Source organism: Staurois parvus, unplaced genomic scaffold, assembly GCF_062004578.1.
Source record: "Staurois parvus isolate SC_StPar_1 unplaced genomic scaffold, SC_StPar_1.0 ptg001701l, whole genome shotgun sequence".
NCBI lineage: Eukaryota > Metazoa > Chordata > Amphibia > Anura > Ranidae > Staurois > Staurois parvus.
The window spans coordinates 208,586-233,929 of record NW_028319497.1 but is presented as its reverse complement, the minus strand read 5'-3'; the positions used below and the strand labels follow the sequence as shown (position 1 = coordinate 233,929).

Genomic DNA, 25,344 nt, shown 5'->3' with positions numbered 1-25,344 from the left:
CTTCTCTGGTGCAGAGACTGATGTGACTGTGGGGGAGGGGACATTAGAGTGTAAGCTCCTGTGGTACAGAGACTGGTGTGACTGTGGAGGAGGGGACATCAGAGTGTAAGCTCCTCTGGTACAGAGACTGATGGGACTGTGGAGGAGGGGACATTAGAGTGTAAGCTCCTCTGGGACAGCGACTGATGTGACTGGGGGAGGGGACATTAGAGTGTAAGCTCCTGTGGTGCAGAGACTGATGTAACTGGCTCAGTGTTCTCTGTACAGCGTGATGGAATATGTTGGAGCTATATACTGTAATGAAGGCCTCACAACCCCTTTTCCAGACTGGATATCTCTGTCTTGTCTCGGGGGCTGGAAGTTCGGGGTCAGCCCGGCCGTCTCTGCAGCCTCCTGACCTCAGACAGCATAGCTGGCTTATTTTTAGCGGTGGAATGTCGCTCGGGGCCCGGGGCCCGGTAATCCGATGTAACATGGGTAAGGCTCTTGTTTCACTTGTCTGCCCCTTAAGTTTGGGAATCCATCTTTTAAACATTTCCATATGTCGTCTCTCTCGGCCGCAGCAACTCCCAGAAAACATTTTCCAAAAATCTCTTCGGCTGGCTGGGTTGGCAGAGAGCTGCCCGGCGGATGCTGCCGCGGGTTTCTGGAGCGCTCTCGCCATGGGGGTCCTTGGGGGGGGGGGGCTGGGGGCTCTTAGTTTGTCATTGGCTACAACCTGGCTGTGGAGATTATGACTGATTTTCATCGCTTTTTCATGACCGTTTCAAAGAGCCGATCCACGCGGCAATGAACTGAGGGATTGTTCCGCGCCGATGATGTAACCAGCAAACTTACAAAAGAGTTTTGAAGTGTTCCCATTGAACTGCATCCTGTATATTTTTTTTTGCTACATTTTATTTCCGTTACAGTTTAACTAAAATAAAACTGCAATAAAAAACATTTTTTACTGCCCATTGGGGGCCTCCCTTCCAGTCTTGCACAGGTGTACCGGCTCCTCCCCTCCAGTCTTGCACAGGTGTACCGGCTCCTCCCCTTCAGTCTTGCACAGGTGTACTGGCTCCTCCTCTTCAGTTTTGCACAGGTGTATCGGCTCCTCCCCTTCAGTCTTGCATAGGTGTACCGGCTCCTCCCCTTCAGTCTTGCACAGGTGTACCGGCTCCTCCCCTTCAGTCTTGCACAGGTGTACCGCCTTCTCCCTTTCAGTCTTGCACAGGTCTACTGGCTCCTCCTCTTCAGTCTTGAACAGGTGTACTGGCTCCTCCTCTTCAGTCTTGCACAGGTGTACCGGCTCCTCCCCTTCCAGTCTTGCACAGGTTTTCCGGCTCCTCCTCTTCAGTCTTGCACAGGTGTACCGGCTCCTCCCCTTCAGTCTTGCATAGGTGTACTGGCTCCTCCCCTTCAGTATTGCACAGGTGTACAGGCTCCTCCCCTTCAGTCTTGCACAGGTATACCGGCTCCTCCCCTTTAGTCTTGCACAGGTGTACTGGCTCCTCCCCTCCATTCTTGCACGGGTGTACCGGCTCCTCCCCTTCAGTCTTGCACAGGTGTACCGGCTCCTCCCTTTCAGTCTTGCACAGGTGTACTGGCTCTTCCCCTTCAGTCTTGCACAGGTGTACCTGCTCCTCCCCTTCATTCTTGCACAGGTGTATCAGCTCCTCCCCTCCAGTCTTGCACAGGTGTACTGGCTCCTCCCCTTCAGTCTTGCACAGGTGTATCGGCTCCTCCCCTCCAGTCTTGCACAGGTGTACTGGCTCCTCCTCTTCAGTCTTGCCCAGTTGTACCGGCTCCTCCCCTTCCAGTCTTGCACAGGTGTTCCGGCTCCTCCTCTTCAGTCTTGCACAGGTGTACTGGCTCCTCCCCTTCAGTATTGCACAGGTGTACAGGCTCCTCCCCTTCAGTCTTGCACAGGTATACCGGCTCCTCCCCTTCAGTCTTGCACAGGTGTACTGGCTGCTCCCCTTCATTCTTGCACGGGTGTACCGGCTCCTCCCCTTCAGTCTTGCACAGGTGTACCGGCTCCTCCCTTTCAGTCTTGCACAGGTGTACTGGCTCTTCCCCTTCAGTCTTGCACAGGTGTACCGGCTCCTCCCCTTCATTCTTGCACAGGTGTATCAGCTCCTCCCCTCCAGTCTTGCACAGGTGTACTGGCTCCTCCCCTTCAGTCTTGCACAGGTGTATCGGCTCCTCTCCTGCACTGAAATGGCTTCCTCTGATGTCACTGTACACTGGGAGCTTCTCATAATGTGCATTAGTAGCCGTAGCAAATCAAATAGAGCTCCGCCTCATTTCCTGGCTGGATGATGTTTCTGTGTTTTTGGTTTGATTATATTATTGAATTAAATGTGTTATTATTATATTATTTTTTATGATTATTTATTAAATTATAATTTATGATTTCGTGTTTCAAATTTTATCCTCCCCGGGATGTTTACTAGACTCTTGTCCGGACAGATTTCAGGGAGTTATTCCTAAAAATTACAGGCCTATAATATAAAAATGACATATTTCCATGCAAAAAAATGTACCGCTTTGAGTACAGAAATACTGACATCATCAGACTGCTAGGGAGGTAACATTGCCACCCGTACCAGATCTCATGGATGCCGTGTTACTGCGACACGTGGCGTTTCCCACACCGCATTAGTGTGAAGCAGAGCGTACAGTGAAGCGGGTACCTGATATGTGTTTTCCAGCCCCCACCGGCAGGGACGTCCTCACAGGCTTGTCCTTTGTTTTGCAGGATGAGTTGGATCTTACAGACAAGAACAGGGAAGCCATGTTTGCGCTCCCCGCAGAGAAGAAATGGCAGATTTATTGCAGCAAGAAAAAGGTAAGATGTCTCCTCTATTTCTGATGTATTGACACTGCGAAATGATAGAAAAAAGGGAGGAGTTTGTTTAAATGACAGGACCTCTTTGCTCTGAAGTACCAAGGCGTTTTGTACAGAAACTGTACACATCATCACACTCTACAGAAGTACATTTTATGTTGCTGGTATACTGTATAATTCTTGATTCATGGAACGCACGTGGCGGAACAATGAGATATACCTGTAATACTTCAAAATCTGAAGTTAACCTTTTTGTTAGGGGAAGGGCTAGGACTAGATTGAGGTTTTTATTGCTGTCTGTGTCCCCCCCTAAACCTTTACCCCCTTTTCCTGTTCTGGAGGGACAACAGGAAATGAAGGGGAAATCCCCCCAAAGACTGGAAAAATGTAGTTTTTGACATTTGCAATTGGAAAATCAATTGAAAAATGGCGGATTTTTCGTCTCACCTTCTGGCACAGTAATAGCTGTCACCAGAACAGAAAGTGAGGATGAACATTCCCAAAGATGAATTTTCAACATAAAAGTTTATACAATGCTAAATAATTCTAACCTGCAGACCCCAATCCATTAACTGCAAAACCCAACTCCTAGCTCTAATTATCTTCCTTACCCTCTAGTTAAACTCTAGCCCCCAGCCTAATCCTTAACTCTAGAACACAACCTATACCCTAACTCTAGACCTTAAACTGAACCCTACACCTAAACCCTAACTCTAAAAATCAACCAAAACCCTAACTCTAGACCTCAAACTGAACCCTACACCTAAACCCTAACCCTAAAAGTCAACCAAAACCCGAACTCTAGACCTCAAACTGAACCCTACACCTAAGCCCTAACTCTAAAAGTCAACCAAAACCTGAACTCTGGCCTTTAACCTAAACCCCAACCATAGAACGTAACCTAAACCCTAACTCTAGCTCTCAAACTGAACCCTACATCTAAGCCCTAACTCTAAAAGTCAACCAAAACCTGAACTCTGGTCTTTAACCTAAACCCCAACCATAGAACGTAACCTAAACCCTAACTCTAGCCCTCAAACTGAACCCTACACCTAAACCCTAACTCTAAAAGTCAACCAGAACCTGAACACTGGTCTTTAACCTAAACCCCAACCATAGAACATAACCTAAACCCTAATTCTAGCCCTCAAGCTGAACTCTCAGGTTAAATCATAACCCTAGAAATCAACCTAAACTCAACCCTAAATCTAGCATTAAACCTAACACCTTTCTCTAGTTGTCCAGCTAATGTTTAAACCTTAACCCCAGATCTCAAGCCAACCTCTAAACTTTAACCATAGCCCTCAAGCCAACCAATAAACCCTAACCCTAGCTCATAGTCTAAACTCAAACCCTGGCACTCAACCTGAACCCAGACTTCAGCCTGGCTTCTACCTAAACCCTAGCCCTTAATCTGAACCCTAATTCTAGCCCTCAGCCTGAATCCTACACCTAAACCCTAACCCTAGAACTCAACCTAAGCCCTAATTCTAGCATTAAACCTAAACCCTATCACTAGTTGTCCACCTAATGCCTAAACCTTAGCCTTAGCTCTCAAGTCGGCCCCTAAGCCTTAACCATAGCCCTCAACTCTAGCGCTGGCTCTAAACCTAAACCCAGCCTTCTACCTGAACCCTAGCCCTTAACCTGAACCCTAATTCTAGCCCTAAACCTTAACCCTAAGCCTAAATCCTAACCCTAGAACTCAAATTAAACCCTAATTCTAGCCTTTAACCTAAACCCTAACCATAGCCCCCAGCCTAAGCCCTAATTCTAGCCCTCAAACTGAACCCTATACATAAACCCTAACCCTAGAATTCAACCTAAGCCCTAACTCTAGCATTAAATCTAAACCCTATCACTAGTTGTCTACCTAATCCCTAAACATTAACCTTAGATCTTCATCCTTCTACCTAAACCCTAACCCTTGCCCTTAACCTGAACCCTAATTCTATCCCTCAACCTGAGCCCTAACTCTTAACCCTAATTCTAGCCTTAAACCTAAACCCTATCACCAGCCCTCCTCCTAGTATCTAAACCTTAACCTTAGATCTCAAATCAGCCTGTAAACCTGAATCATAGTTCTCAACCCAGCCCATAAACCCTAAGCCTAGGTCCCAGTGTAAACCCTAATCTCAGCCCTCCATGCATATTCTAAAAAAAAGATCTGAAATGAACCCTTAGCCTTTGGCCTAATACTTTAACACTAGTGCTCAACCCAGCCCTAAACTCTAACCATAGAACACAACCCAACCCATAAACCCTACCCCTTAACTTAACTCCTACATCATAACCCTAGCTCTCAATTTAAACTTACATATAAACCCTCATAACTAAGCCTTTACCCTTACCATACCAACGCCAGCCCTTGATCTAGCCTGAAGATCCTAACCCTAGCCCTCAATCTAACCCTTAAACCCCAGCCCTCAACCTAAACTCTCAAACAAGCCTTCCAAATGAACTTTTTGCCTTCAACTTGACCTTTACAACCTAACACAAGCGATTAACTAAATCATAACTCTAGCTCCCAACCCCTAAACCACCATTCTAGCCCTCAACCCAGCCCATATACCCTGACTCTAGTTCTCTACCCAGCCTCTAAACCCTAACTTTCACTCTCAACCTCTGAAACAATCTCTCAAACTATCTCCAACCCCCTAGCTCTTAACCTCAACCCTAACGCAAGTTTTCAACCAAATATTTAAACCTTCAGCCTAACCCTCAACCTCAACAACAACACCAGTCATTAACAGAATACCTAAACCTTCATCCTAGCCCTAAACCCAACACCTAAACCCTAACGCAATCCTTCAGCTCAATCCTTAAACTCTAGCACTCAACCCATTTCCAGTCCTTAATGCTATCCTCTGTCATTCCACCTTTCAATCCTTCTGTTCCTTAATCCTCGGTCAACATCTAACCCTCAACCGAACCCATATACTGTCAGTACTGCAATATGTATCTTTAGCAAATGACTAAAAATAAGGAATCTTGGCTCAGATTGGTGAAGCATTGTTGGACTACGAATCCAGTCTAGTATAGAGACTTCATTCGATAGGTAAGAAATAGTCTCCAAGGAATGCGGGCAATTCAGGCAAAGAATTACATCCTGTCATTGTGAAATGTCACTGATTGTCCGGGAAGAATACTTCCTCTGTTTCCCGGCAGTCGCTATCCAGAGCCGCCATGACAATGGCCACAGGCTGGTGGCCAAAGCAAGCGAAGCTGGTGAGACCATGGCGGCAGCGTTGACAGATTATGCCCTGTGAACATCACGCTAATGTCTCCCCATCATTCATATTGCTTCCTGCTATCGGCACCTGGAAGCCCTCCATGGAGGCCCACTTCATATTATTCCAGGTGTCCAAGGACATGAAACGGGCACCCGTCCATCAGAGAGTGAGCAGAGCCAACACATGCAACCCGTACATGACTCTTCCTAGTTGGCATCACTGCAGATTCTGAATGGTTGGCAGGCAGCTTGAGATAATTATAGATTATTGTAGCAGGGCTTGAGCTTTACAGAAAATATCTGTCTGTGTACAGTACGGCGTTTGTTTATCATCATCAGATGCTTAGCAGCCATATAGAAAAAAAATAAAGGCGGTATCAGAAATCTTTCCAAGATAAACGCCTTGCTGCTCCATACAAAGCAAATAATGTTGCAACAAGTCTAGTAGGCACTCCAAGGGCTTTCACAGATGAACAAGGAGGATCGTATAATAGCTTTATTGCACCAACATTTTGGCAAGTCACAGCCCGCCTTTCCTACGTAGAGTAGAAGATCTTCTATCCTGCGCTGTGTTCTCTGTGGGAAAGCAGTGGACTCTCTGCAAAGGTCGGGCATGCCCCCTCAGGTTTGAGTCACAGCTAGAGCTAAGCAATCAGCAAAGCTCAGGCTCAATGAAGGCTTGTTGGACCAATGCAGAGAAATGGTTGCTTCCATGCAGGGGTGGACTGACAATTCATGGGGCCCCCGGGCAATAGGGGATCATGGGGCCCCTGTGTCCTTGCCCACACTCAAGCACACCCAAAAATGCCTACAAAAAAGGTACCAGGGGAATTTCATGGAGCCTCCTAATGACCCCGGTCCTCAGGGGGAGTTTTTCTTTAATGGTCATTCCGCCCCTGCTTCCACGTGAAGAGCCATGGACCTTTGCTGCACCAAAGTTTCAGTGAGCCACAGCCCATCCTTCTCAATGAAAGAGTAGAAATTCCTATATTCTGCAGTATGCCTCAGAAAAGGGCTCTTGCTGTCCGTGGGAAAACAGTGGTCTCTCTGCAAAGGTTGGACTTTCCACCTGCTGAGTTGCAGCTAGCGCTAAGCGATCAGCAAAGCTCCTGCTTCCTGCTCAATGGAGGCTGGTTGGACCAATGCAGAGAAATGGCTGCTTCCACGTGAAGAGCAATGGACCTTTGCTGCACCGATGTTTCAGTGAGCCATAGCCCATCTTTCTCAAAGAAAGAGTAGAAATTGCTATATTCTGAACTATGCCTCAGAAAAGGGCTCTTTCTGTCTGTTGGAAAACAGTGGTCTCTCTGCAAAGGTTGGACTTTCCACCTGATGAGTGTCAGCTAGCGCTAAGCAATCAGCAAACCTCCTGCTCTCTGTTAAATAGGGGCTTGTTTGACCAATGCAGGGAGACGGCTGCTTCCACGTGGAGAGCAATGGACCGACGTTTCAGTGAGCCACATCCCACTATATTCTGCACTAAGTTGCAGAGAAGGGCTCTTGCTCTCTGTGGGAAAGCAGTGGTCTCTCTGCAAAGGTTGGGCATGTCATCTGCTGAGCCACAGCTAGAGCTAAGCAGTCAGCAAATGTCCTGCTTTCTGCTCAATGGGGGCTTGTTGGACCAGTGCAGAGAAGTGGCTGCTTCCAGGTGGAGAGAAATGGACCTTTGCCGCACCGACGTTTCGGTGAGCCACATCCCACATCCCACTATATTCTGCACTAAGTTGCAGAGAAGGGCTCTTGCTCTCTGTGGGAAAGCAGTGGTCTCTCTGCAAAGGTCTGGCATGTCATCTGCTGAGCCACAGCTAGAGCTAAGCAGTCAGCAAAGGTCCTGCTTTCTGCTCAATGGGGGCTTGTTGGACCAATGCAGAGAAGTGGCTGCTTTCACACGGGGAGCAATGGACCTTTGTCGCACTGACGTTTCGGTAAGCCACATCCCACTATATTCTGCACTAAGTTGCAGAGAAGGGCTCTTGCTTTCTGTGGAAATCAGTGGTCTCTCTGCAAAGGTCAGGCATGTAATCTGCTGAGCCACAGCTAGAGCTAAGCAGTCAGCAAAGGTCCTGCTTTCTGCTCAATGGGGGCTTGTTGGACCAATGCAGAGAAGTGGCTGCTTCCAGGTGGAGAGAAATGGACCTTTGCCGCACCGACGTTTCGGTGAGCCACATCCCACATCCCACTATATTCTGCACTAAGTTGCAGAGAAGGGCTCTTGCTCTCTGTGGGAAAGCAGTGGTCTCTCTGCAAAGGTCGGGTATGTCATCTGCTGAGCCACAGCTAGAGCTAAGCAGTCAGCAAAGGTCCTGCTTTCTGCTCAATGGGGGCTTGTTGGACCAATGCAGAGAAGTGGCTGCTTCCACGCGGAGAGCAATGGACCTTTGCCACACCGATGTTTCGGTGAGTCACACCTCACCTTTCTTAAGTAGAGGAGAACATCTTCCATCATGCATTGTGCTGCAAAGAAGGACCATGTCTCTCTGCAAAGGTCAGGCAGCTAGAGCTGAGCAATCAGCAAATCTCCTGGTTTCTACTAAATGGGAGCTTGTAGGACCAATGCAGAGAGACAGCTGCTTCCACGAAGAGAGAAATGGACCTTTACTGCACCATCGTTTTGGTGAGGCTCAGCCCACCTTTCTTAAGTAGAGTTGAACATTTTAGATCATGCACTGGGCTGCAGAGGAGGACCATATCTCTGTGCAAAGGTCAGGCAGCTAGAGCTGAGCAATCGGCAAAGCTCCTGGTTTCTACTAAATGGGGGCTTGTAAGACCAATGCAGAGAGACAGCTGTTTCCATGAAGAGACCTTTACTGCACCATCGTTTTGGTGAGTCCCAGCCCACCTTTCTCAAATAGAGTAGAAAATCATATATCATGCACTGTGCTGCAGAGAAGGACGCTTGCGCTCTGTGGGAAAGCAGTGGTCCGTCTACAGAGGCTGAACATGCCATCTTCTAAAGCTCATGGTTCCTGCTCAGTGGGGACTTGTTGGGCCCATGAAGAGAGACATGTGCGTCCATGTGAAGAGCAATGGCCCTTTGCTGCAGCCCAGTGTAGGAGAGGGACTTTTCTACTTTAGCTCAGGCTGCTCCACAAATAAATGAAGGATAAGATAAGTCAATGAGAACTTACCGTTTCCCTGCACAGAAAATGTCTATAAACTTCAATTCGTTAGGTTACGGTTAGGGGGTCATGGTTGGGTAGGAGAACCAATAGCATGACAATCCAATGTATCCATATCAAACCCCAACCAGAGCTTGATAATCTTCAAGGCAACCTCAGTAGGAGCTTAGGGCCCATTGGATGCCTGGGGCCCCAGCTTCATGCTTCTGGAAATGGAGCAATTGGCCAAAGCTTTGCACTCCACAAAGGAGGATGGACTTGAAGGCACTTTGTGTCTGATGGGACCATACAATACAGACAGTGCAAAAGGAAGAGACCCTCTGCCAATCCTTTTCAATGGGGGTGCAATGCTGCTACCTCATCCTGGGGGCCCCGTTCTTTGGCTGTTTTCTTTGTGAACAGAAATACGTTTGATTGAGCTACATCTTGGAATGCTGCAGCGTAACATGACCCTACACTGAATTCTGGTACCTGGGCTGCGTTGGGGCCAGCTTGGGGAATGGCGCTCCAGGGCAGCGTGGTTTTATAGCCGGATCAAAGTGGTTAATCAAGGGTGCAATAAAAGGTCCCAGCGACTCCGGCTCTTGGCACTGCCTCTCAATTTTAATAACCTTGGCAAGCCATCCGAGCAACGCATGTTCTGCAGCGCGTTCCGCTCCAGGCTGTCCCCCGGCCAAGTCATGGCTATGGGCCCTCCTGCTTTATTGCAGATGGTGAACGTCTCCCATCTTTCAGAATTCCAGGGACGAGTTCATTAGCCTGCGTTCGACCCCTGTCACTGCTGCTGAGGGAGCGCACGCCCGGGTGGGGGGGAGCGAATCAGAGACTGTGCAGAGCTTTCCGTTATCTCCGCTCTGCGAAACATGGCCAGCTGGATGCTGGGTACTAAAGGGGGACTCCAGGTACATGCATGAGCATACTCGTCTACCTGCCAAATGATATGAAGGTCCCTATCTCACATACATACCAGGGCCAATCATGGAGGAGCCAGTTAACCCACAAGTATGTCCTTGAAGCAGGGGTGGACTGACCATTTGGAAACTCGGGCACTGCCCGAGGGCCCGGGGTCAGTAGGGGGGCCCATGAGATGCCCCTGCTACCTTTTTTCATAGGCTTTTTTGAGCTTGGGCAAGGACACAGGGGCCCCACGATCCCCTATTGCCCGGGGGCCCCATGAGTTGTCAGTCCGCCCCTGCCTTGGAGTGTGGAAGAACCCCCCACAAGAACAAGGAGAACATGCAAACTCCATGCAGGTAGTGTCCTGGTTGGGACTTGAACCAGAAACCCCAGTGCTGCAAGGCGTAAGTGTTAACCCCTTACGCACTGCACTGCCCATGCACTGCAACTTCTCTACCCTTCTCACTTTAGACATGCCTTAAAGTGGTTAGAAACCTACACGTAAACCCAGTGAACAGGGGCGGACTGACCATTTGGAAACTCAGGCACTGCCCGAGGGCCCGGGGTCAGTAGGGGCCCCATGAAATGCCCCTGGTACCTTTTTCATAGGCTTTTTTGAGTTTGGGCAAGGACACAGGGGCCCCATGATCCCCTATTGCCCGGGGCCCCATGAGTTGTCAGTCCGTCCCTGCCAGTGAAGTGACTGGCCTCGGATGATACATAGAGATGAAACAAATCCTCCTACATGAGTTGTACCTGTTTATCTGCTGTATTCACTTCTCTACATCCGTTCAAAGTCCAGAATTTCAGAGTTAAAAAACAAGGTGGCGGGAGAGCTGAAATGACACCATGCAGAGCTCAGTGAGGAGAGTTCTGAGGGCTGATTGGAGGGAAGGGAAACACCCCCCTTCCATACATCTCACAAGAACAGAACTGTGGCTGTCAATCTGCTGGTGGTCCCTCCACTGTCACCATTCTTCTCTTGGTGTCAGGAAAACTTGTCAGAAGTGATTCATGCTGATAGCCGAGGAAGGAGGCAGCAGACAGAAATGACACTTAGTGCTCTGGATTGACAAGTACACACTATAGAGGGATGTGCTTTGTTCATATTTTACATCTGAGGTTTACAACCACTTTAAATATCTCTCCATTGTGTCTATAAAGCTGGCCATACATTCATTTTTTTTTCCGGTTTAACCAGAGAATGAAAAAAAATGATCTGATCCCTCCATCTATGCACTCGATGTGGATGGGGAAATCGTTCCCGCTATGCTGTTGTGTTGTGACTTCTCCACTGTCAGAACGCAATGATCAGTGTTGCAGCCTATAGCCGGCGGCACTGATCTTTGGGAAAAACCTGACAGGCTAGTTGTACAGAAGTCAGTCAGTAGATCGACTTCTGTACAACGAGCCTGCCCATACGTGGATCCAAATTTGCCCGGTCCCTGCTGAACCAGCCAAATTTCTATCCATTTATGGCCGCCCTTAGGATATTCCACTGCAAGACTGATGTCAGCTTTCAGCTGGTGTGTAGAAATTCAGTATGTATAGAAGAATGTCAGGTAATTACATACAATGATTGTAAGCTCCCAGGATCAGGGCCCTCCTATCCCTCTTGTATTGAGCTGTATTGTCTCCCTTATATTGTAAAGTGCTGAGCAAACTGTTGGCGCCATAAATCCTGTATAATAATAATAATAACAAAAATATAAATCCTGTAAAAGAATAATAATGATGATGAGGTGACAGATCCTTTAAATCAGTGGTTCTCAACCTTTCTAATGCCGCGACCCCTTAATACAGTTCCTCATGTTGTGGTGACCCCCAACCATAAAATTATTTTCGTTGCTACTTCATAACTGTAATTTTGCAGTGGGAGGAATAGTGCCACGTCATTGGTGTCAGTGGGAGGAATAGTGCCACGTCATTGGTGTCAGTGGGAGGAATAGTGCCACGTCATTGGTGTCAGTGGGAGGAATAGTGTCCCATCATTGGTGTCAGTGGGAGGAATAGTGCCCCATCATTGGTGTCAGTGGGAGGAATAGTGCCCCATCATTGGTGTCAGTGGGAGGAATAGTGCCCCATCATTGGAGTCAGTGGGAGGAATAGTGTCCCATCATTGATGTCAGTGGGGGGAATAGTGCCCCATCATTGGTGTCAGTGGGAGGAATAGTGTCCCATCATTGGTATCAGTGGGAGGAATAGTGCCCCATCATTGGTGTCAGTGGGAGGAATAGTGCCCCATCATTGGTGTCAGTGGGAGGAATAGTGCCCCATCATTGGTATCAGTGGGAGGAATAGTGTCCCATCATTGGTGTCAGTGGGAGGAATAGTGCCCCATCATTGGTGTCAGTGGGAGGAATAGTGCCCCATCATTGGTGTCAGTGGGAGGAATAGTGCCACGTCATTGGTGTCAGTGGGAGGAATAGTGCCTCGTCATTGGTGTCAATGGGAGGAATAGTGCCCCATCATTGGTATCAGTGGTAGGAATAGTGCCCCCATCATTGGTGTCAGTGGTAGGAATAGTGCCCCATCATTGGTGTCAGTGGGAGGAATAGTGCCCCATCGTTGGTGTCAGTGGGGGGAGGAATAGTGCCCCATCATTGGTAATAGTGACACCAATGATTGGGCACTATTCCTCCCACTGACACCAATGATACTTACCTTGCTGACCCCTGCTCCAGCCTGGGCTTGCTCGCTCCCTCCCTCTCCCATGGTACAAACACTTACCGGTCAGATGGCTTCCTTCTCCGGCCGCTTTCCTCCTCTTCACTCGCTCGTGCTTCGCGGTGCCGCTCGGCTCCTCCTTTCCAAGCTCCACCTCCTCGCCGGTGATTGGCCGCCTGTGTGCCTCTCTTGAGCTACAGTTCCGGCGGCCAATCACCGACGAGGAAGGATTGATCCCGGGGGTGTGTCCAGATGACAGGGACGGCATGTCATCCCGCCCACACCTGCAGACGGATCAAGGAGCGGTGTCTCGGTTCCTAAGGCCATCGGAAATATGTGTTTTCCGATGGTCTTAGGCGACCCCTGGGAAAGTGTTGTTCGACCCCCAAAGGGGTCGCGACCCCCAGGTTGAGAACCGCTGCTTTAAATGAATGTAGAGGGGACGCTTCTCTCATCAGCCATTTTAAGGGGCACTTTACTGACTACTAATGTAGGGGGGAACCTCACTGACCACTAATGTAAGGGTCAGTCCAGTGACTACCAATGTGAGGGACAAATGCATGCGCAAACCTCACTGACCACCAATATAGGGGCACTTCAATGACTGCCAATGTAAGAGAGGACCTCACTGACCACCAATGTTAGAGGAAACCTCATTGACCTCCATTGTAGGGAGGCAGCCCAGTGACTACCAATGTAAGGGGGCACTTAACTGACCACCAATGTAAGGGGGCACCTCAATGACCACCAATATAAGGGGGTACATTGATGACCGCAAATATAAGGGCACTTCAATGACTGCCAATGTAAGAGAGAACCTCACTGACCACCAATGTTAGAGGAAACCTCATTGACCACCATTGTAGGGAGGCAGCCCAGTGACTACCAATGTAAGGGGGCACTTGACTGACCACCAATATAAGGGGGTACATTGATGACTGCAAATATAAGGGGCACTTCAATGACTGCCAATGTAAGAGAGAACCTCACTGACCACCAATGTTAGAGGAAACCTCTTTGACCACCATTGTGGGGAGGCAGCCTAGTGACTACCAACCAGGGGCGGATTGACCATTTGGAAACTCGGGCACTGCCTGAGGGCCAGGGGTCAGTAGGGGGCCCCATGAGATGCCCCTGGTACCTTTTTTATAGGCTTTTTTGAGTTTGGGCAAAGACACAGGGGCCCCATGATCCCATATTGCCCGGGGCTCCATGAGTTGTCAGTCCGCCCCTGCTACCAACGTAAGAGGGTACTTCACTGACCACCAATGTAAGGGGGCACCTCACTGGCCACAGATGTTAGGGGGCACCCCAATAATCACCACTGTAAATGGGAACTTCAATGACCACCAACATTAGGGCAAACCTCACTGACCACCAATGTAATGGGGCACCCCATTGATTACCAATGTAAGAGGGTACTTCCATGACCACTAATGTAAGGGGGCACTTCTGGCCACAAATGTAAAGGGGAACTTCAATAACCACCAACATGAGGGCAAATCTCACTGACCACCATTACAAGGGGGCACCCCAATAATCACCACAGTAAAGGGGAACTTCAATGACCACCAACATGAGGGCAAACCTCACTGACCACCAATGTAATGGGCCACCTCATTGACCACCAATGTAATGGGTCACCTCACTGACAACCAATGTAATGGGGCACCTCACTGACCAGAAATGTTAGAGGGAACCTCCTTGACCACCAGTGTAAGGAGGCACCAGATTGACTACCACTGGAAGGAGGTACTTCAATGACCACCAATATAAGGAGGCACCCCATTGATTACCAATGTAAGGGGGTACTTCCATGACCATGAATGTAAGGGGGCACTTCACTAGCCACAAATGTAAGGGGGTACCTCACTCACCACCAATGTAAGGGGGCACCTCACTGACCAGCAATGTTAGAGGGAACCTCATTAACCACCAGTGTAAGAAGGCACCAGATTGACTACCACTGGAAGGGGGTACTGACCACAAATATAAGGTGGCACCCCATTGATTACCAACGTAAGGGGGTACTTCCATGACCACCAATGCAAGGGGCTACTTCACTGGCCACAAATGTAAGAGGGCACCTCACTGACCACAAATGTAAGGGGGAACTTCAATAACCACCAACATGAGAGCAAATGTCACTGACCACCATTGTAAGGGGGCACCCCAATAAATGCCACAGTAAAGGGGAACTTCAATGACCACCAACATGAGGGCAAACCTCACTGACCACCAATGTAAGGGGGCACCTCACTGACCACCAATGTAATGGGTCACCTCACTGACCACCAATGTAAGGGGGCACCTCACTGACCAGCAATGTTAGAGGGAACCTCCTTGACCACCAGTGTAAGGAGGCACCAGATTGACTACCACTGGAAGAAGGTACTTCAATGACCACCAATATAATGAGGCACCCTATTGATTACCAATGTAAGGGGGTACTTCCATGACCATGAATGTAAGGGGGCACTTCACTAGCCACAAATGTAAGGGGGAACTTCAATAACCACCAATATGAGAGCAAACCTCACTGATCACCATTGTAAGGGGGCACCCCAATAATCGCCACAGTAAAGGGGAACTTCAATGACCACCAACATGAGGGCAAACCTCACTGACCACCAATGTAAGGGGGCACCTCACTGGCCACAAATGTAAGGGGGCACCGCACTGGCCACAAATGTAAGGGGGCACCTCACTGGCCACAAATGTAAGGGGGCACCTCACTGGCCACAAATGTAAGGGGGTACCGCACTTGCCACAAATGTAATGTGGTACCTCACTGACCACCAATGTAAGGGGGCACCTCACTGACCACCAATGTAAGGGGGCACCTCACTGGCCACAAAAGTAAGGGCACATGTTTCCTCGTTTATTATCTATTATTATTTTTGAAATGTCATTATTATTAAAAATCATTGTGTTTTATAGAGCAGCCCAGGGTATCAAACACACAAAGTATGCCATATATTTTCTGCTTTCATTTACTGTCATCTCTCAGCTTAGTCCTCACACTAATGTACCAGGAGCTGTAGATACAGTGATGATCAGCAGTTTCCTGAGACCAGAATGTTACTTTGAGGATTAGTCCATGTTTGAGGAAGGCTGACATAGACAATTACTATGAGCGGTTGTTAGTATCTAGCGCCCTCTTTCTGCCGGCGCAGATTCCGCAGCGTCCTCCCAGTAGCCAGACGAGTCTTGTCCTCGCAGTGGTTGTAGAGTTGTCATACCTGGGCAGATGATGAAGATTGGATCTCGGCACGAGCTCACCGCCGGTCTGAGCTGTCATGACGTCACCTGACTTTAATGAAAGACAGGCCACGCAGCGGTAGAAAACATGCGCAGAGCTGTGATGTCACACGCCAAACGCGCTCCAATACTTTCGGAGATTTTTTTTCAGGGTCGTGAACGCTGCGCCATTAAATCTTCCTGCTTGTCATGTTGTACTTTTGGCTCTTCCAAGAATGAAAAATTGAGATTTTGATGAAAGGCAGAATAACGTGGAAGAGCAGCATGTTCTAATATTCGCAGAAGTCGCCGGGGTCAGATGGGAAGTACAAATTATTCCCGAGAGGAAGGAGCGAGCTGAGAATTCCTGACCGGGATCCATTTCGGGGGGGTTGATTTGTGACATCTCTGCTTATTGTAATTGTCACAACAGACACGAGATGGACAAGCTGGGCTGAAATTTTTTTTTTCCACATTTTTTTTTTTTCTAGGAATTCCAACAGCTGATAGGAAGGAGGGGGAGAGAAGAGAATTGTGGCCCATTTAGTTCTCTGTGGTGCAGTAATGTATGTGCATTAGACAAGATGGGGACAAGGGGTGGGCAGGAGGGGCAGCAGCCTAGGGTCCAATGGTGGGGATGGGCGGGTGGAAGAAAAGAAATAGGATTTGACCCTTTTGTTTGTAACACAATATAGTGCTATGCTTTGCAACCTGAGTGCATCGTCTTAGTGCATTAAGGGGCCAATCTAAATAAATGGCAAAGCAATCAACGTGCGTTGCTGCGGGTTATTGTGCAACATTGAATGTAAATGGGCCCTGAGAGAAGATTGATCCGGGAATTTTTTTTGTGAGGTAGGTGCAGGAACTAATACTCCTCACAAGTCCCCCCCCCCTCACCCTACGGGGGAATAGCGATGTAGCACATCATAGGGTGGGTGTGGCCACATTCCAGTAGGTGGGTCTTCACCTTTGGAACCCCCATGCACAACTCACCTCTGCACCCCCATCCACAAGTCACCTCTGGACCCCCAATACACAGCTCACCTCCACCCCCATCCACAACTCACCTCTACACCCCCCTATCCACAAGTCACCTCTGGACCCCCCATACACAACTCGCCTCTCCACCCCCATCCACAACTCTCCTCTAGATCCCCACATCCACAACTGACCTCTACACTCTCCATCCACAACTGACCTCTGCACCCCCTGTCCACAACTCATCTCTGGACCCCCTTCCACAACTCACCTCTAGACCCTCCATCCACAACTCACCTCTAGACCCTCCATCCACAACTCACCTTTGCACTCCCTGTCCACAACTCACCTCTGCAGTCCCCGTGCACAACTCACCTCTGCACCTCTCATCCACAACTCACCTCTGGAATCCCATCCACGACTCACCTCTGGACCCCCGTCCACAACTCACTTCTGCACTTCCTGTCCAAAACTGACCTCTGCACTCTTGTCCACAACTCACCTCTGGACCCCCCCATCCACAACTCACCTCTGGACCCCCCCCATCCAAAACTCACCTATGAATTGGGCAGCCCCACAAGCACATCTACTGAACGTAGTTGCAACATAGTGAAGAACGTCCCTTAGACGTGCATACGGGTGCTCCACAACCTTATGCACTTAACTTACTTACTTGGGACACAGTGAAGAACGCCCCACAAACGTGAGTTAGGCCACTTCACAACCTCATCTACTGGACTTAGTTGTGACGCAGTGAGGAATGCCCCATAGCCATGAATGGGGCCACTCCGCAACCTCACCTAATGGTTGTGGTTGTGATGTGGTGAAGAGCGCCCCATGGATATGAATTAAGCCGCTTCACAACCTCACCTCCCCATAGACATGAAAGAGGCCACTCCACAACCTCATCTAATGGATGTGGTTGTGACATAGTAATAAGAGTCCTATAGATGTGAATTGGGCCCCCCAGAAGCTCATCTACTGAATGGTGATAAGTACCCCATAGACGTGAATTGGGCCTCTAAACAAACTCATCTAATGGACATAGTTGGGACATAGTAGAGAGAGACTTCATCATAAAATCCTTCTTCAAACATGTATGTGGGAGGCGGTATATCACCTCGGCTGCTAACCGTGGGCCAGCCACTGCTGACAAAACAGTCCACCGTGGATCGTGAGCCAGCAGCATTGCCCACGTGAAATGGACCCTAGATCTAAATGAGCCCTCAATATTTTCTTCTGTATAAAAAACTAGAAAACAAGTTTACAATGAAATTCAGAAGCCTCATAAGGTCTCCATAATGTGCTTGACCAATCTTGGAAGCCAGGAAAATGAAAAAAGTAAAATGAAAAAAAAAATGAAGACTGGAAATTAGTGACATCTGGCAGCTTCAGAAGGGTTACTCTGTCTTCTACAATATCCTGCTTCCTAATTAGCCCGACGTTCCTTGGTAATGAGCTTCCTTTTTGACAAAGCTGAGACGTAGTTGCGATGATGACGACGGAGTGTTTGTATAACATTCCCTGGTTCCCGTATTGTTGGACGTGAGTGTCCTCCGGTGAACCCCGGGGGTCTTGATCACTGGGGCCAGGCACACCCCTTTCTGATGGGAAGAGTAAAGAGCTGGGTACACCAAAGGTTCAGGGTCACATGGGGCTGACATTGAGCGGAGCAGTGGGAAGGCAGTCAGGATGGAGGTCAGTCCGAGGACTGCAGACTGGAATCTGGGACACGCAGAGTCCGGCTCATGCCAACACAACCATCATTGACCACATACTAAGGGTTTATTAAAATGTCGTCTCTGGGGAGTATCCAGACAGCCAGATCACAGAAGAGCAATAATGCTGAAAAATTCCTCATTGTTTAACCCTGTCCACTTAAAAATAATTCCATAGTCATGATAAAGTGCAATCTGCATGATGTCTGGACTTGGGGGTTCATCGTGTATCCTTGGCCTCCCATAACTCCCACTTTAACCTGCAGAATACACTACACTGCCCGACATGGATTTTAAAGTTCCCACAGCTGTCCTTTAACAAAACACCAAACAGCCCCATAAAAGTTTTAAAGCTGAACCAAATGGAATTTCCATCCAAACCTCCCTCTCCCCTACAGTAGGGGTCTCCAAACTTTATAAGCAAAGGGCCAGTTTATTATCCTTCAGACTTTAGGGGGCCGGACCGTGGCCAGTGGGAATGGAAAATGTACTGGCGTTAGTAACAATGCCCCATGATTGGTGAGACGAATGTTGCACCATTGTTGATGTCAATGAAAGGAATAGTGCCCCATCATTTGTCCTTGAGAGGAATAGTGCTCCATTGGTGGTGTCATTGGGAGGAAGAGTGGCCCATTATTGGTGTCAGTGGGAGGAATAGTGCCCCATCATTGGTATCAGTGGGGGGAATAGTGCCCCATTATTGGTGTCATTGGGAGGAAGAGTGGCCCATTATTGGTGTCATTGGGAGGAAGAGTGGCCCATTATTGGTGTCAGTGGGAGGAATAGTGCCCCATCATTGGTATCAGTGGGGGGAATAGTGCCCCATTATTGGTGTCAGTGGGAGGAATAGTGCCCCATCATTGGTATCAGTGGGAGGAATAGTGCTCCATCATTGGTATCAGTGGGAGGAATAGTGTCCCATCATTGGTGTCAGTGGGAGGAATAGTGCTCCATCATTGGTATCAGTGGGAGGAATAGTGTCCCATCATTGGTATTAGTGGGAGGAATAGTGCTCCATCATTGGTATCAGTGGGAGGAATAGTGTCCCATCATTGGTATCAGTGGGAGGAATAGTGTCCCATCATTGGTGTCAGTGGGAGGAATAGTGCCCCATCATTGGTGTCAGTGGGAGGAATAGTGCCCCATCATTTGTCCGTGAGAGGAATAGTGCTTCATTGGTGGTGTCATTGGGAGGAAGAGTGCCCCATCATTAGTGTCAGTGGGAGGAATAGTGCCCTATCATTGGTGTCAGTTGGAGGAATAGTGCCCCATCATTGGTGTCAGTGGGAGGAAGAGTGTCCCATCATTGGTATCAGTAGGAGGAATAGTGCTCCATCATTGGTATCAGTGGGAGGAATAGTGCCCCATCATTGGTGTCAGTGGGAGGAATAGTGCCCCATCATTGGTGTCAGTGGGAGGAAGAATGCACCATTATTGGTGTCAGTGGGAGGAATAGTGCCCCATCATTAGTGTTAGTGGAAGGAATAGTGCCCCATCATTAGTGTCAGTGGGAGGAATAGTGCCCCATCATTAGTGTCAGTGGGAGGAATAGCGCCCCATCATTGGTGTCAGTGGGAGGAATAGTGCCCCATCATTGGTGTCAGTGGGAGGAATAGTGCCCCATCATTGGTATCAGTGGGAGGAAGAGTGCACCATTATTGGTGTCAGTGGGAGGAAGAGTGCACCATTATTGGTGTCAGTGGGAGGAATAGTGCCCCATCATTGGTGTCAGTGGGAGGAATAATGCCCCATCATTAGTGTCAGTGGGAGGAATAGTGCCCCATCATTGGTGTCAGTGGGAGGAATAGTGCCCCATCATTGGTATCAGTGGGAGGAATAGTGCCCCATCATTGGTATCAGTGGGAGGAATAGTGCCCCATCATTGGTGTCAGTGGGAGGAATAGTGCCCCATCATTGGTCTCAGTGGGAGGAATAGTGCCCCATCATTGGTGTCAGTGGGTGGAATAGTGCCCCATCATTGGTGTCAGTGGAAGGAATAGTGCCCCATCATTGGTATCAGTGGGAAGAATAGTGCCCCATCATTGGTATCAGTGGGAGGAAGAGTGCCCCATCATTGGTGTCAGTGGGAGGAAGAGTGCCCCATCATTGGTGTCAGTGGGAGGAACAGTGCCCTACCTATCTTATTTCACCACCTAGTAGGCAAGTTGTTTCTCAGCCCATCTGACCTCCCGATTCAGTAGGCAAGCCCCTTCATAGCATATCCTGCTCAAAGATCTCTTTACTACAGGTCCTGCCCATCTGACCTCACCACCCAGTAGGCAAGCCCCTTCCAAACTCAACCTATACAAAGACCTCCTCACTACATGTCCTGCCCATTTGACTTCACCACCCAGTAGGTAACCCACATCCTGCATTGGTATCAGTGGTAGGAATAGTACCCCATCATTGGTGTCAGTGGGAGGAATAGTGCCCCATCATTGGTATCAGTGGGAGGAATAGTGCCCCATCATTGGTATCAGTGGGAGGAAGAGTAGTCCATTATTGATGTCAGTGGGAGGAAGAGTGTCCCATCATTGGTGTCAGTGGGAGGAATAGTGCCATATCAGTGGGAGGAATAGTGCCCCATCATTTGTCCGTGAGAGGAATAGTGCTCCATTGGTGGTGTCATTGGGAGGAAGAGTGTCCCATCATTAGTGTCAGTGGGAGGAAGAGTGCCCCATCATTGGTATCAGTTGGAGGAATAGTGCCCCATCATTGGTGTCAGTGGGAGGAATAGTGCCCCATCATTGGTATCAGTGGGAGGAATAGTGCCCCATCATTGGTATCAGTGGGAGGAATAGTGCTCCATCATTGGTGTCAGTGGGAGGAATAGTGCCCCATCATTGGTATCAGTGGGAGGAATAGTGCCCAATCATTAGTGCATTAGTGTCCGTGGAAGGAAGAGTGCCCCATCATTAGTGTCAGTGGGATGAAGAGTGTCCCATTGTTAGTGTCAGTGGGAGGAAGAGTGCCCCATAATTGGTGTCAGTGGGAGGAAGAGTGCCCCATCATTGGTGTCAGTGGGAGGAATAGTGCCCCATCATTGGTGTCAGTGGGAGGAATAGTGCCCCGTCATTGGTGTCAGTGGGAGGAAGAGTGCCCCATCATTGGATTCAGTGGGAGGAATAGTGCCCCATCATTGGTGTCAGTGGGAGGAATAGTGCTCCATCATTGGTATCAGTGGGAGGAATAGTGCCCCATCATTGGTGTCAGTGGGAGGAAGAGTGCCCCATTATTGGTGTCAGTGGGAGGAACAGTGCCCCATTGTTTGTGTCAGTAGCAGGAATTATGCCTGGTTCTTAATGTCAGAGAGAGAAATAGTGCCCCGAGGGCCACATAAAGGCAAGCAAAGGGTCACATCCAGCTCCTGGGCACCAGTTTGGAGACCACTGCCCTAGAGCATCCAAAATGCAATTGTTATTTATTTACTTCTGTGGAAGGAAATTTTTTGTTCCCTGTAATGTCACTACACTTTCATCAAACTTATAGAAGTGGCCAGCCACCGCCAGGAGGGTCCCCTGAGGCATCTGTGTCACATCCTGTGGATGGGTATGGACGGGGAAAGATCAGGGTGATCCATACACTACAGGGCATCAAGGCATGTAAGGGCATCAGCGATACCTTGAGAAAAATATCTAAGGGGACTTTAACAGGGCCAGTAGCCCCACTCAAGAAGAGGCATCAAGTACTAGAACCCAATGCTTTCAAAGTGTGCTGGATATAACTGAGGAACCAGTAACACTAGATTGAGGAAATATGGTAGATTTAAATTTGGAGTATATTTGTGCTGACTGGTGTTCAGTTTTCAATGACTAAGATAAACAACAAGCTCCTTGATGTCTGTCTATTGGCATCATTAACTCAAACCAAAGTCTTAGAGGGCCCACCAAGATTAACCATCATTGTACTCATCTGTGCTGCCATCTTCCTCACACCACCTAGAGAGCAGATTTTGTGCATTATAACAAAAGAGAACCACAGTCACACAACACAACACAGGTATTCCCCAAAACCCCAGATGGGACCTCAGAATTCCAAGATCCCCTTTCTGCTGAGCAGCCTAGACAATGTTTTTTTCTTTCTGTTCCTCCCACCATAAAATGAACTGAGCAGAAAATTAGAACTTTTTTCCTGTGTTTTTTTTCCTGCAAAATATCAGTTAATTCCACCCAAAGACCTCCTTGCTTCATGTCCTACAAATCTGACTTCACCACCCAATAGGTAATCCCATTACAAACTCATCAGGCCCAAAGACATCTTCACTGCATGCCCTACCTATCTGATTTCACCACCTAGTAGGCAAGTTCTTTCTCAGCCCATCTGACCTCCCCATTCAGTAGGCAAGCCCCTTCATAGCATATCCTGCCCAAAGATCTCTTTACTACAGGTCCTGCCCATCTGACCTCACCACCCAGTAGGCAAGCCCCTTCCAAACTCATCCTGTACAAAGACCTCCTCACTACATGTCCTGCCCATTTGATTGCACCACCTAGTAGGTAAGCCCCTTCCAAACTCATCCTGTACAAAGACCTCCTCACTACATGTCCTACCCATTTGACTTCACCACCCAGTAGGTAAGCCCCATCCTGCAAAATGTCAGCTCATCCTGCCCAGAGACCTTCTCACTGCATGTCCTACCCATTTGCCCTCACCACTCATCAGGAAAGCCTCTTTTCAGCATATCCTGCCCAAAGATCTCTTCACTAAAGCTTCTGCCCATCTGACCTCACCACCCAGTAGGCAAGCCCCTTCCAAATTCATCCTGTACAAAGACCTCCTCACTACATGTCCTATCCATTTGACTTCACCACCCAGTAGGTAAGCCCCATCTTGCAAAATGTCAGCTCATCCTGCCCAGAGACCTTCTCACTGCATGTCCTACCCATCTGCTCTCACCACTCATCAAGCAAGCCTCTTTTCAGCATATCCTGCCCAAAGATCTCTTCACTAAAGCTCCTGCCCATCTGACCTCACCACCCAGTAGATAAGCCCCTTCCAAACTCATCCTGCCCTATAGGACTCCTCACCACATTGTCCTACTGAAAGAGCAAAAGATCCGCTCCAGGTGAGTTCCGAATCTGTATAACCCCTCCACAGACACGCAGCTACTGCCCGATCGGTGATCACAGATGCAATGGAAAAACAGAATGGTTGGCCACACAAGCAGCAATGTGGTGGATGAAATCCTTTACTGGAATCCTTTATATGCAACATGATAAGAACATGACAGCTCCAAGACAGGACAGAGGAGCAGTAGACGCATTTCACACGAACACATGCTTAGTTATTACTCACTACATGACCTTCCCCTCTAATTCCACCACCCAGTAGGTAAGCCCCATCCTGCAAAAATGTCAGCTCATCCTGCCCAGAGACCTTCTGACTTCATGTCCTACCCATCTGCCCTCACCACTCATCAGGCAAGCCTCTTAGCACATCCTGCCAATATTTCTCTTCACAACAGGTCCTGACCATCTGACCTCACCACCCAGTAGGTAAGCCCCTTCCAAACTCATTCTGCCCTGTAGGCCTCGTCACCACGTTCTACCCATCTAATTCCACCACTCAGTAGGTAAGCCTCCTAAACTCTTCCTGCCCAGGGATCTCCTCACTGTATGTTCTTCCCATCTGACTTCACAACTGAATAGGTAAGCCCCCTTCTTCAAGATAACCAGCTGGTTAGTGAGCAATCCCTACTCCTTGTGATTTCAGTGGTGTTATCTACTAAAGATTTCCTGTGTAGCTCCTCCTCATAGTAAAAGCTGCCTTTACATATACGGTATCAACTTATAGATTGACCTCCAGGTACTACTAACCTCAGCCTATGTGTATTATCTCATCATGTGTTTAGTCTGAACTGCCTGGAGTTGTGACCAGGGGCGGACTGACAACTCATGGGGCCCCCGGGCAATAGGGGATCATGGGGCTCCTGTGTCTCTGCCCAAACTCAAAAAAGCCTATGAAAAAGGTACCAGGGGCATCTCATGGGGCCCCCTACTGACCCCGGGCCCTTGGGCAGTGCCCGAGTTTCCAAATGGTCAGTCCACCCCTGGTTGGGACATAAGATGAATAATAATCTATGTATTCACCATTTTATGGTCCAAACTCAGTTATCTATGATAGCCAGGAAAACGTGTTTATTTTTTTTATTTGTCGGGTTTTTTTTTGAATGGGGTCCCCTTATTACATTTTGAAAAACTTTTAGGACATTCTTCATTTTCTCAGATGAATGTAATTCCATTTCTCTTTTCAAGATCCGTCACTCATTGCTGAATCTTTTTGGCTGTTCTCCAGATTATACTCGTATGATAGGTAGGGATAAAAAGATTGACCCACCTGAACTGGGATTCTGATCAGGCCAATCCCTGCCAGTGGTGTCACCAGGGTTGGTGTCACCTGGTGTGGTAAAACATGGTGTCACCCCCCCCCCTCAATTAATAGTTTTGGGCTGCCAGCGCATGGTCACGGTGCACACCCCAAACTGGTGAAAGGGTTTGTCGATCTCCATTTCATTGTGGGCCGTATCAGCACTATGGTTGCCCTCAAAGGGCCAGTTGTATATGTAAGATTAGATATCCAGAGCACCCCCCCCCCCGCCCATTACAACAGATGTCAAGAATCCGACACCCTCCCTAACATCACCGTGCACCCCCTTTGGGG

At 48.6% G+C, this 25,344-nt stretch overlaps 1 protein-coding gene across 4 annotated transcripts in view; it reads left to right on the top strand.

Annotated features, from left to right (window-relative positions):
* Positions 1-25,344, top strand: part of LOC149434702 (disheveled-associated activator of morphogenesis 2-like) — a 344,618-nt gene that overhangs the window by 113,021 nt on the left and 206,253 nt on the right. For all 4 annotated transcript variants that reach the window (XM_089663497.1, XM_089663496.1, XM_089663499.1 and 1 more), the window contains exon 3: positions 2,744-2,833. In XM_089663497.1, coding sequence (XP_089519623.1) covers positions 2,744-2,833 — 90 coding nt within the window. The remainder of the gene's footprint in view (positions 1-2,743; positions 2,834-25,344) is intronic.